At 44.7% G+C, this 13,793-nt stretch overlaps 1 protein-coding gene across 6 annotated transcripts in view; it reads right to left on the reverse strand.

Moving 5' to 3' along the window:
* ADARB1 (adenosine deaminase RNA specific B1) overlaps positions 1 to 13,793 on the reverse strand; it is a 186,968-nt gene that overhangs the window by 11,763 nt on the left and 161,412 nt on the right. For all 6 annotated transcript variants that reach the window (XM_072640837.1, XM_072640832.1, XM_072640834.1 and 3 more), the window contains one exon: positions 12,597 to 12,778. In XM_072640837.1, coding sequence (XP_072496938.1) covers positions 12,597 to 12,778 — 182 coding nt within the window. The remainder of the gene's footprint in view (positions 1 to 12,596; positions 12,779 to 13,793) is intronic.

Below are 13,793 nucleotides of genomic sequence, written 5' to 3' on the forward strand. Positions count from 1 at the left end.
AGAGAAAAATAAACAGAACCAAGAGAGCACTGCATACAGCAATAGCAATATTGTTCAAAGAGTAACTATGAGTGATAAAGCTATTCTGATTGATATAATCCTTCAAATCAACTACGAAGGACTTAGGAAGGAAAATGCTACCCATCTCCAAATAAAGAACTTATATATGGAAGTATGTTTGGCATGGTTCCACATACATATCTCTAACAAAGTTTGGCCTTTTCTAGTGTAGGGTTGGAAAGGAGAGAGGGAGCCAACTCGGAATTCAAAATGTAACAAAAAAAATAAATCTAAGATAAAACAAAATCTACACCTCATTCCCCTACCTAGAGTCTACCACCTCTCTGCTGAAAGATGAGAGCAATACTTAACTCTCAACTCACTGAAGTAATGTGTGTTTGAACTGAATCTTATTTAATTTACTCTATGGCTCGAGCTTGTCCAGACCTTTTCAAATCTCGATTCTGCCATACTGTGTATGAGTAATCCATTCCAGGCTTGTGCTATCAGAGAACTGAAGAGGTGGGCCATCAAGACCCTGGCTTGAGTCACTGGTGAAGATGCTCCATCAAGGACCTCCTTGGAAGCGGATCTGGAGCCAGCCATTACCACCCTGTCTGAGCAGATCCAATGGGACCACTGTCTAGTCTTCATTTTGTGCCCATCTGTGCCCAAAATGATGCCTCATTTTGTACCCAAGAAGAAGCTCAAAGACTTTGTCCTATCTTTTAGATTGTATCTAGATGAACTTTTGGCAGTCTTTCCCAAGTGGTGACAACAACAACAACAAAAAAAGAGGGCTTCCTGGTCTGACTTGTCGTTGCTAGTCCCATTATACCTGGTAGGGATATTGTTTCTTTTTCCATACTACCTGTTCCTTTGTAAAACTATGCTCTAGACTCCTTCCAGGAATCAGTCAAGCTCACTGAACTGTAGCTGGCAAGGTATTATTTTCCCTTCATCTGGAAGATGAGGACATTCTCCCCCATCCAATCTTATGGTATCTCAGTCACTCTCTTTGAGTTTTAAGGACCATGGCCAGGGGCTCAGCATTTGTAGTTGCCACTCTTTCATGAACCAAGGATGTTCTTCATCAGAACTTGTTAAGTTAAACTCATCAAGGGTGGCAAGGTGGCTTCCTAATAGGATCTTGTCACTGATCCTGGGGATCAGCTTTTTATTAGTCATAATTGTTTCATCCTTTCCAGTCCAAGATTCATTCTCTTTGACAGAGAAAACAGAAGCAACATTAGAATGAAGCAGTTCACACTTCTCTCTGTCATCTCTCATAAATCATGTATCTCAAGCCACGGTCCCAGGCCTCCTTTGATTCTTCTCTACTGGCTAGAGAACAAAGATTCTACTCCTTCCCTTGCCAGGAACCTATTAAGCCTCTATTTTAAGCCAGGATTCAAAACTCCAAATCCCATTTAATGGAGAGTATGAAACCTGTATTCTATATAAGGCAGTTTTATCTCAGTAATAACTATCTAATAACTATCTAGACTACCACCAAGCAATAGAATTCTAAAGGACATGTCTAGCCCTGTACAAACATGCCAACCTATTTTTGAAAGAATAGTATATACTGAAAATAGAAACCTATAGCAATAATCCTAAAATGTGAGGCACCCAATTATTGATGAAAAGAGGAAGACAATAGATCACTCATCAACAGGCCTTTGCAATTCTTAGCAGGGAGGAAGAGAGTTGATATTGTTCAGTCACTTTTTTTCAGTCATGTCTAACTCTTTATGATCCTATTTGGGGTTTTGTTGGCAGAGACACTGGACTGTTTTGTCATTTTCTTCTCCAGCTCATTTTATAAATAAGGAAACTGAGGCAAACAGGGTGAAGTGAATTGCCCAGGGTCACATAGCTAGTAAGTGTCTGAGGCTAGATTTGAACTCAGGAAAATGAGTCTTCCTGACTCCAGACTGGGCACTCTGTTCATGTGGTGCCACCTCATTGCCCCTGAGTAGGGGGTGGGAAGAGAGGGGAGAGGAATAATGATTTCTCTTGAGCCATGGTGGGTTATCCTCTAAAAGAAAACAATGAGGAAGGCACTGCACTTCTCTGCTGAGCCCCAGGTAAGAAAACAAGGTTGGAGCAAAGTCTGAAGACCCCTGTTCCCCAGGCCTAGCAGAAGGAAAGTGAGTCCTCTGGGAGACACAGGTCTTTGCTCCTTTGTGCCTAAGACCCAAAGCTACAGCTCAGTTGCCCGTGATGGTGAAGCCCTACCTGACCCCCACGACTCCAAGCTCTACTAAGACGAGGAGGAATGTCCAAGCACCAAAGAATGAATCACTTTTGCATTGAATTGAGCGAGTCCTACACTGTACACAATAGAAAATCACTGCCTTCCTTTGAAGCCCAACTCAAATTTATTAATTCAATCAATCTTCATTAGATATTTCATGTGATGAGTCCTGGGGGAATAAATGAGGAGGAGATCAGAGTGAGTCTTGGTGCCTGTGGTGTTCAGAGGAATAGGACAGAGAGAACACAGGCTTCCTCCTCCAAGGAGCCTCCCCTGATGCCCCTCTCCCTTTCTCTCTTATTGGAACCTCTGTGACACCTTTCCCCAGCCCCCAGCTCTAGAGAAAGGGTCCTAGGAGCTCTAAGGTGGCCTGCAGCCCAAATCCATGATTTTGCAGAAAGACTTTTCCTTCCTTCCACTCTGTATAGCCCCTGGTGGTCTTGATGTGTTTTCCATGGATTGGTGATGACTGATATTTACAGAGACTTAAGGTTTGAAAAGCACTCTGAACATATTATCTCATCTGACTGAGTTATTGGAGAGCAGGTGCATGCATTTGCATGTGTCCTACTGTGCTTAATCTCAAGATTCCTGAAGACATGGTCTGTGCATTAATTATCCTTGTCTTTCTTCAGTGCATACTGCAGGTGCCAAATAAGCAGTACAGGAAAGTAGGATTGATGGAATGGTGGCTGCCCGTACCCCAGCCTATTAGAGGGTTTTTGGTGGATTAATCAACAAGATGGCCATTTAGATGTCTCCAAGCTCATCAGTGTAGAAAGAACCTGGGTGTGGGTGTAGGGTTGGAGGAGACTCAACCTCTACTGATGGTCGGACAACGTGACCCTGGCACAGTCATGGGTAAACATCTCTTGTAGAGTGAGATATGGCTGGATTGACAGAAAGGAAATATGGCTAAGATTCCAGGAAGGTTAAGGAAAGTGGTGTCTTTAGCAGAAAGAAAACGATGAGGCAGCCAATGAGAGTTAGCCCCAAGGTTTCCATTATTTCTGCTTGTTTCTTGGGAAGCACAAAGCTCCCACATGACCCGAGGATGGGTTTCAGCTACAGTGGTACAAATGTATTGTCCCAACGGACACAAACTAAAATGGGCCTGTCAACCAGTGGAGAGCTTATCTTTCTGAGGCTGTAAACTGAGAACTAGGGTAATGAGTTAATTATAGGACACCCTGAAGAAAGCAGGAATGACTCAGAGACTCTCTTGAGTGTCTAAGTAGTTTTAGTGAAAAGGTCATTCCGAAAGTTTTATAACAAGGCTCCTACTTATCACCTGGTGCGCCCAATGGCACAACATTGAGAAATAGAAATTAGAAGACAGAGTTGGCAGCTTTCCAATGGGACCTTTCTTCCTGCCCCATGAACACTAGTGTAGCCCAAAGCTCAGGGCTCATCTCCCCTCCACTGACCTCCTGCAGTCTCATGGTTTTCTCATATGACAACAATATCGCAACGTCTGGGTCCCTACTTCTTGATAAATAATGGACAGACTCCTCATTCTGTCATTTAAGATGCCAGTCTGTTTTCCAGTCCATTGGAAGGCCTGGAGAATCCTGTTTGGGGACAACCTGAAGGCCACTGGAGAGAGACGAGGGAGGGAGAAGTAGAGCTTAATGGCATCTTTCATACACTAAATGATGTAAAAAGAGACCTCCAGGAAATGTGTAGGGAAAGGAGTGCCCAGGAGGGGCTGGTGGTCCCCAGGGAGCCTGAGAAGGCCCAGAGCAAGGAGAGCCAGGTGAGTGGGGTGTGACGCCTCAGGGAGGATACACGGACAAATATGGGGTGAGGGGGGGGTCCTGGGGAAGGACTGAAATCCTTACACCATTAGGCCCAACTTGATGACTTGGGATTACTTGACTACACCCTTCCCTGACTCTGGAACACTCCCCCACTCTGTCCTCCAGTGGCCTCTGATTGGGATGGTCTCTCCCTCTGGAAGTGTTTCCCAAAAATGTCACATATGCACACCTCTCAGTCTTCCTGGACTGACACATTGCACTCAGTGCCTTGACTACCAGAGGGTCTTACAGAGAGTACCTAATCAGCAAGCACTAACCACATCATTCTTACTGGAGGCAATGTTTCCCAATACATTTTCTTAATATAGGGCATTAGAAAGAAAAATGATAGATAGATGCTTTAGGACAAACATGCTTGTCAATACAATTACTGGACCTCTCCCATCCTAGAACCTGTCCCTGGCCACTTATAATGAGCCAGGACACCAGGTACTGGGGAGGCTCATTCCTCTTCCCCACTAAATTCCTTTTTCAAAAGAAAAAAAAGTGGCATATTCCCTGAGAGCAAGAACGGATTAAAGCTGTTTGTGATGGGGCCTGGACCAGGTCCGGGTCCAGTTAATCCAGGACAAGGTGGCCCAGAGAGAGCTCCTGCCCAGGCAATGCCCAGCAGAGCCTGAAGAGATAGCCTCAGCATACCTAGAGCCTGCTTCCATGGCAGGCCTATTCTGGGTTTGTCTTATACCTCCTGCTCCTCAGGGCCACCAAAAAGTAGAGAGGTAAAGTGAAGATAAAAGTTGTGAAGCAGCCAAACTCATTAAAGTTGAGGGGAAAATAGCACCTTCAACTGGCCTTGTTCTGCTTTTAGTAGAGGGGAAAATAAACTAATGATTTGTGAGATGACCAGGAAACAAATGGAATCTGTGAAACCAAAAATTACAATGAAATTATCTGCAGGCTTCAACACTTCAATAAGACATGGTGCAGTGTAAAGAGGACAGTCAGGAAGGCCTAGGATCCTGACTGGTTGATCTGGGCTAGTTACTTATCCTCCCCATGCCCCAGGCTTCTCTCAGAGACTAGATGTTGCAGAAGAGGGGCTGAGTCCAGTCAGTTGGTAGCCAGGTTTCCCCTAGGGAATTTTCCATGCCTATGAGATCACAAGTCTGACCAGCAACTGGAAAACAACATCCTTCAGTTCATTAGTGGATGCAGGCCATCACCAATAGGGGCTTCCCTTCCTGGCCCATCCACACTGGCTCTTCCTGAGCTCCCTCAGAGTCACCCCACCAGGGTACTCTTCAAGACAGCACATTGCAGGGGCTCTGGACTTCTCTGGCTTTCTCCGGGACTTGTCCATATCTATGGCCAGTCTTATATCTCTTGGAGGATCATTTGTCCAACCTTCATGCTCATAATTCATTGTCTCTATTTATAGAACTTTTTTTTAATCAGAGGAGAGTTTAAGATTTTACAAATTCATTTTCCCGGGAGTGTCACAAACCTTGACTCTCATATCTACTAAAGTCCCTTCCAATGTGGCTCTTTCCTACGTTTCCAGTCTTCTTAGACCTTACCATATCCCCTGCCATCCAGTGACTGCCCTGGCTCTTCTTCCTCCCCCCCCCAACTCTGGGCATCCCCACTGACTTTCCCTCTCCCTCCTCAGCTTTACCTCCTGGCTCCCGTGAATTCCTTCAAATTTCAGTTAAAGTCCTGCTTTCTGAAAGAAGCTTTTTCTGGTCCCCCGTGATGCGGATGTCTTTGAGACTACCATCATTTATCTTGTATGTATCTTGTTTGTACATCAAGGTTTGCACATTACTTCCCCCATCAGACCATAGGGCAGAAGCTGTTGTACTCTTTTGTTCTTCATTTTCTCTGCGTCCCTAGTTCTTAGCATACTTCCTAGCATGCAGCAAGAACCTAATAAACACTACTCAAGTGACTCTTGGTGCAAATCCATGCCAAGAGAAGCCAGAAAACCCTCACATCCTGTGGGCAAGGTGAGTTCTCCTATAAGGACTGATTAGAGAAGGTCACCGAGAATTTCTTCATGCTCATTTTAAAAGAAACTGTGGGAAACAGAAGAGTAGGAAAGCCATACACCTTTGAGTCTGGTCATGGGAAAGGAAGCAATGAGGCAGGAAGGATGTGGGGCAAGATGGACTCTGCAGCAGTGGTCAGAACTGAAGCAGTAACTGGGTGTAAAAATGGTGACCCCCCACCTCAGCCCTGCAGCCTCCTTCCAAGCCCATGGATGAGATAGAGCAAACTCTGAGCACCAAGTGCTGGACAGATGAGGATTCAACTTAAGAACCAATCTAGAAGGAGGAATGCTCAGCTGAATCAGGCCAGAGAGCCTCACAAAATATCAGGAAGCATCTTTAGATGGATGATCCCCCACATGCACTGGCACTGAGTATGAGTATACTGATGGATGGCACATCTTTCTGTAGTCCCATACACAGACAGACACATGGGTTTTGTTTGTTTCTAGGGAGAGGAAGTTCACCCCTGCTCCAGGGGAGGCGATAACTCAGTTCATTCTTAATCAACCATTCTTTAATAGACTCTTGAGATACAAAGATGAAATGGTCCCAGTCATCAAGAAGCTTTAGGGAGGATTAAATTTGGAATCAACTAATCATTCCAGTTTTGCCTGACTTTAAGTGTTTCCAAATTAAGTTTCCTTGCACAATTGATTTTGGAAATAGTTAAAACGTATTTTGTTTTTACTCTACCTGGATTGCCACCTGTATCCCTCCCAATCTCCCAGAAAGGAGGAGCCAAGATGGCGGAGTAGAAAGATACACATATGCTAGCTCTGATCCCACAGCCCATAAAATACCTGTAAAGAAGAACTCCCAACAAATTCTGGAGCAGCAGAAGCCACAGAACAACAGAGTGGAGGAGATTTCTGTTCCAGAGAAACCTGAAAAATTGACCTGAAAGGCCCTTCGTGCACTGGACCCAGAGCAGAGCCCAGTCCTGCCTTGGCCACATGGCACCGAGAGGAGCAGATCTGAGCAGGCTTCAGGGACAGAATCTCCAGCAGCCACGCAGGTCCCTCCACCCACAGGTGCCAAAGGGTCTTTTCAGCTTGTGGAGAGGGGGTGGGGTGTCCCCATAACTCAGGCCCCCTCGGGAGGCAGCAGTAGAGGCAGCAGCAGACAGGGGCTCCCAAAGCAGGCAGGAGCTCGGATCCATTGTTGAAGGTCTCTGCATAAACCCCCTGAGGGAACTGAGCCTTTGAGGCGACCCTGCCCCCACCCGAGCAGCTGAACTTGATCTCACACTGACTAGCAGCCCTGCCCCCGCCCAAATCCCTGAGGCTGGGAAGCAGCATTTGAATCTCAGACCCCAAGCACTAGCTGGGTGGATCTGGAGGCGAGGTGGGTGCGGAGAGGACACTCAGAAGTCAACTCACTGGCTGGGAAAATGCCCAGAAAAGGGGGAAAAAAAATAAGACCATAGAAGGTTACTTTCTTGGTGAACAGATATTTCCTCCCTTCCTTTCAGATGAGGAAGAACAATGCTTACCATCAGGGAAAGACATAGAAATCAAGGCTTCTGTATCCCAAACATCCAAAATAAATATTCAGTGGGCTCAGGCCATGGAAGAGCTCAAAAAGGATTTTGAAAATCAAGTTAGAGAGGTGGAGGAAAAACTGGGAAGAGAAATGAGAGAGATGCAAGAAAAGCATGAAAAGCAGGTCAACAGCTTGCTAAAGGAGACCCAAAAAAATGCTGAAGAAAATAACACCTTGAAAAATAGGCTAACTCAATTGGCAAAAGAGGTTCAAAAAGCCAATGAGGAAAAGAATGCTTTCAAAAGCAGAATTAGCCAAATGGAAAAGGAGGTTCAAAAGCTCACTGAAGAAAACAGTTCTTTAAAACTTAGAATGGAACAGATGGAGGCTAATGACTTTAGGAGAAACCAAGAAATCACAAAACAAAACCAAAAGAATGAAAAAATGGAAGATAAGGTGAAATATCTCATTGGAAAAACAACTGACCTGGAAAACAGATCCAGGAGAGACAATTTAAAAATTATGGGACTACCTGAAAGCCATGATCAAAAAAAGAGCCTACACATCATCTTTCATGAAATTATCAAGGAAAACTGCCCTGATATTCTAGAACCAGAGGGCAAAATAAGTATTCAAGGAATCCACCAATCACCTCCTGAAAGAGATCCCAAAAGAGAAACTCCTGGGAACATTGTGGCCAAATTCCAGAGTTCCCTGGTCAAGGAGAAAATATTGCAAGCAGCTAGAAACAATTCACGTATTGTGGAAATACAATCAGGATAACACAAGACCTAGCAGCTTCTACGTTAAGGGATAGAAGGGCATGGAATATGATGTTCCAGAAGTTAAAGGAACTAGGTCTAAAACCAAGAATCACCTACCTAGCAAAACTGAGTATAATACTTCAGGGGGAAAATGGTCTTTCAATGAAATAGAGGACTTTCAAGCATTCTTAATGAAAAGACCAGAGCTGAAAAGAAAATTTGACTTTCAAAGATAAGAATGAAGAGAAGCATGAAAAGGTAATCAGCAAAGAGAAGTCATAAGGGACTTACTAAAGTTGAACTGTTTACATTCCTACATGGAAAGACAATATTTGTAACTGTTGAAACTTTTCAGTATCTGGGTAGTGGGTGGGATTACACATACACACACACACACACACACACAGAGCACAGAGTGAATTGAATAGGATGAGATCATATCTTAAAAAAATGAAATTAAGCAGTGAGAGAGAAATATACTGGGAGAAGAAAGGGAGAAATGGAATGGGGCAAATTATCTCTCATAAAAGAGGTAAGCAAAAGACTTTTTAGTGGAGGGAAAAAGAGGGGAGGTAAGAGAAAAACATGAAGTTTACTCTCATCACACTCCACTAAAGGAAGGAATAAAATGCACACTCATTTTGGTATGAAAACCTATCTTACAATACAAGAAAGTGGGGGAGAAGGGGATAAGCAGGGTGGGGGGAATGATGGAAGGGAGGGCAATGGGAGGAGGGAGCAATTTGAAGTCAGCACTCTTGGGGAAGGAAAGGAGCAAAAGAGAGAACAGAAGCAATGGGGGGCAGGATAGGATGGAGGGAGATATAGTTAGTCTTACCCAACACGACTATTATGGAAGCCATTTGCAAAACTACACAGATATGGCCTGTATTGAATTGCTTGCCTTCCGAAGGGAATGGGTGGGGAGGGAGGGATGAAGAGAAGTTGGAACTCAAAGTTTTAGGAACAACTGTTGAGTTCTGTTCTTGCTACTAGGAAATAAGAAATACAGGTAAAGGGGTATAGAAAGTTATCTGGCCTTACAGGAAAAAAGAGAAGATGGGGACAATGGAAGGGAGGGATGATAGAAGAGAGGTCAGATTGGTGATAGGGGCAATTAGAATGCTAGGTGTTTTGGGGTGGGGGGAGGGGACAAATGGGGAGAAAATTTGGAACCCAAAATTTTGTGAAAATGAATGTTAAAAGTTAAATAAATAAATTTAAAAAAATAAATAAATAAATAAATGAACAATCTCCCAGAAAACCATCCATTATATCAGAGGTGTTTTTTTAAGAAAAGGAGAAAAACCCCAGCAAAAGCAACCAACACTGGACAAATCAGATATTATACACACCCTTCCATCGTCATGGACCTCAACGCCTGAAAAGGGGGGAGGGATCTTCTCCTCTCTTTCTGGAAGCCAACTGAGGTCATTCAAATTTCACAAGATTCACTTTTAATTGCTGTTCTTTCCATTTCCATTGTTGTAGTGACCAGATATATTGTTTTCCTGGCTTTACTGACTTCCCTCTGCATCAGTTCATTTAAATCTTTCCACGTCTCTCTGTATCCATCATTTGTCCCAGTTAGTTCTACCCTATTCCCCCCAATCAGTGGGCATACACTTTGTTTCCACTTCTCTGCTACCATAAAAGGTGCTCCTGAAAATACTTTGGTCTCATGGTTAACATTGGTGTAGTGCCTACTATGGGCCAAGGACTATGCTAAGCACTTTAAAGTTATTACCTCATTTGATTCTCACAACAACTAGGGGGAGGGGCAAGTAAGAGCTACTACTATCTCCATTTTACAGCTAAGAAAACTGATGCAAACAGGGTCAGTAAATGTCTGAGGCTAGATTTGAATTCAGGTCTTCCTGACTCCAGGCCCAGTGCTCTATCCACTGCACTGTTCAAATCTCTTTTTTGTCATTGACCTCCTTGGGGAACATGGTGGGATCTCCAGGTCAATGAATGGTTGGTTTCAAAAATCAATGTGATCTCATCTCATTGATTTAACAATCTCTTCTGAATATTTTTGGGGAGTAACAAGAAATGTGTTGGTCTGTAATTTCTGGAATCTCCCTTTTTATTTTTTTTTTGAAAATCCAAGTATTTCTCCATTTTAGGTCCCTAGAATCCTTCTCATTTTCTGTTTCTAAAAGACCATGAACAATGGTCCTGAGATTATATCTGCAAGTTGGTTCAGCACAATGGGATGCCCCAATCTAAAACCTGGAGAATCAGCTCTGTATCCCTCTACCGAGTACCTGTTGTGTTCCAGGTCATGCGTTAGCTCCAAAGATAGAACAACGGAACAGTTCCTCCCTCAGGGAGATTACATTTTACTGGAGGGAAGAGAGCCCAGACGAGTTGGAACTTCTTAATAACTTCGGGGTGCCCACTTATTTGCCTATTTAGGCCTATGTTTGGATACAAAGAAAGGTCACAGACAGTCCCTGTTCCCAAGGAGCCCACAGTCTGATGGACAGGATCAGCCAGCCCTTCTTAGAGCAATTCCAGTTATTTCCTAGTTCTTTTCTGGGTCTTTACTTAACCAGGAAGGTTTTCTCTCCTTCTTGACTCACAAAGACCGACATAAATTTCACTAATCAGAACTCAAATCGACATTTTCCATTTTCAGTCACTTGGTCCTTAAGAGTCATAATTCCTCCAAATTTATATCATGATAACATAGACAGGTTGACCCTTCAGAACATGGACCCTTTGGAAAAGAAAAGAGATGAGATAAAGGGAGGAAATAGTTTTCCTTTGAGCCACCTATTTCTCCATTCTGAAACAAGTTCCCTCACTTCTTTATACAAATGCCCTACATTTCTCTATTTCTTCCCAAGCATGAATTTTGGAGAAAAAAAAAAAACGCACAAAACCACATTTCTTGCCCGTTTCAACAACCAATTTGTCGACATGAGAAAGGGGATGGTAACTTATGCACACATATACATATATGTGTGTACACATAACATACATACTCACATAGAAAGATTTTTTACAAGAATAAAGTTGAGTTTCATGGATGAGAAACCTTTCAAAAATTCTGGGAATCTTATTTTAACAAAGTTAGCACAACTTTGCCAAAACCTTTGACATTCCAGATGTTAGTTATTTCTCAGTAATCTATTAACACAAAATTAATCATTCAAAGACATAAGGTTAAATGTTTCACCACTAGCATGAAATGGTCTACCCGTCCTTCAAATATAGAAAGCACAGTACCAATGAAGCAAACTATTTTTCTCTCAGTCATGAAAAACTAATTTGCTTAGTTATTATGCAACCAAATCCTAAACCCAAATGTCTTAGACCCAGACATGGAAATAAGGATTGTAATTTCAGGCTACCACATTTGGTCTGTTTTAATCCCCTGTACTTGTTTTTCCTCACTCCAGCTTTGTTTGCAAAATGCTTGTAATTCATTAAACATGCTGCCAAATAAAATTCCATCTGGCTTTTTTTCCTCTAAAATTAAAGACATGCCAGTAGCCAAGCACAAGAAAATAAAGCAGTGGATGCCCGCAAAGGAGGAAACACGTTTGGTCGGTCATCAGGGCTTCGATATTAAGCTTCAAAAACGAAATATTATAAACAGTGAGCAATCAAGATGTTTAAAAGGATAAAAATACCTTCACTGTGTCCTTTTAAATAGGGGTGGGCTTAGAAGTTAGGACCCTGGAATTCAACTGCTCTTGGTCACTTTACCGCTAGCCACTGACATTCTAAAAAACAGTAACAAAGAGCTTTAAAAGCGGCTTGGAGCAAGGTGAACAACCCAGTTACGCGTTCTGGCGGGAGGCTGACTGACCTTCGCTCATCCAACCCAGACTCGTGGCTTTACTTTACGGGAGGGTGGAGAATGCCAGCCCAAGGGTGCGGGCGTGGCGGGACCAGGACTATGCCCGGGCGGGGCAGGGGCGGGGCAGGGCGGAGGCAATCAAGGACATCTGATTCTGATCTAGGGTTGGCCGCCTCCTTCTCTGGGCCCTGGAGCAGGGACTTTGGAAATTCGCTTTCCTAAGGAAAACCCAGCTCCAATTTTGGAACGAATATAGAACCTGGTACAATAAGGAACAACACAGAAATTGGAATTCGCCAAATCTGGCAGAAGGCTTCAAGAGGAGCAGAGGCAAGTCAAACAACAGAGGTCCCCGCAGGGCCCAGGGTCCAGCTTCTCTCTCCAAACCTGCTGCATCCCCAGCCTCCAATGGGAGGTCCCCAGGCTGCCAGCCCCGGCACTGGCAGGGCTCCGTCGGATACTTGCCGCTCAGGAGAGGCCGGTTGAGCATGTAGAGTGGCGGGAGCTCCTCGATGTCCGAGATGCGCTGGTACACGGCTCTGGAGAGGTGGTCCCCGTGGTACAGACTCCCCAGGATGATGCTCGAGAAGTAGATGGGCTCCACGAAGAGGCTCAGCAGCGCCCCCTGGATGCCCAGCACGTTCCACCTGCGCGGGGAGGGGGACAGAAGAAGAGGAAACCTCCCGTTAATGCGCCTCCGGACGCTTCGTCCTTCCGCGCGGCCCCCCGCCTTCCCGCGCTCCTTCGGCGGAGCTGGGGTCTGGCCCAATCCGGCCTGAGGCCTTCCTGAGCTCTCGCTGTCTCCGAGTCGGACTGGACCCTCCCTTTTCCCCAGAGTAGGCGGGGATGGACTCCAACCCAAGGACATCGCGTGGTCCTGGGCCCACTGGGCGTCAGAGGACCGAGAGCTCTCGTTATTCCCTTAAAGGGTCAGTGTTGCCCAGGAGGATTCAGGCCCGTTTTTATGGGGCCCCAAGTCTAACCGCGGTGGATGTTCACAGAGGGCTGCCCAGCTCCCTGCCTCCTAAAACATATGAGAGCCCACTCTGGGGTTGGTGCCGAGGCTCTAACAAAGTTCCCACTGCCCCGTGGGCACACAGGTTTGACCTAGTATGGACTAGGGCTAGGGGAAACACACGGAGAGCAAAGTAACATCCAAATTGGATTTCAATCTAACCAGGAAACTTATCTTTTTGAATCTCACTAGAAGTAAAGCTGCATTTCAGTGCATTTTGTGGTTCCATCTGCACTCTAACCTTGAGCTTGAATCACTGGTTGGCCGGAGTTAGGCCTGGCCCAGAGTAACAGGCATGGTGGACAGGCACGGCTTATAATGACTTCATGGTTAAGTTCATTGTTGAATTGGGGGAAGATTAGGGTAAAAGAAACTGTGGCTATGTTGACTGTGCCCAGGCTAGATTAGGGATCCTCTGTCCTGCGGCACTTGGGGCATGGGGGTGGGCGGTGGGATGAGGAGAGACCTACCACTAACCTGCTACCGTTATTCCAATGGATGTTCAAGAAGCTTGAAGGGGAAAGTAAAAACCTAGCAAAATGATCCATCCCTTGGCTCTTCCAGAGATTTAGAAAAGCTGGATTAGTCACAAGGAAAATGAAGATAAACTATCCTTGTGTATTTGGCAGTTAGAGCCAAAGGGTAAT

This window comes from Notamacropus eugenii, chromosome 2 (assembly GCF_028372415.1).
Source record: "Notamacropus eugenii isolate mMacEug1 chromosome 2, mMacEug1.pri_v2, whole genome shotgun sequence".
NCBI lineage: Eukaryota > Metazoa > Chordata > Mammalia > Diprotodontia > Macropodidae > Notamacropus > Notamacropus eugenii.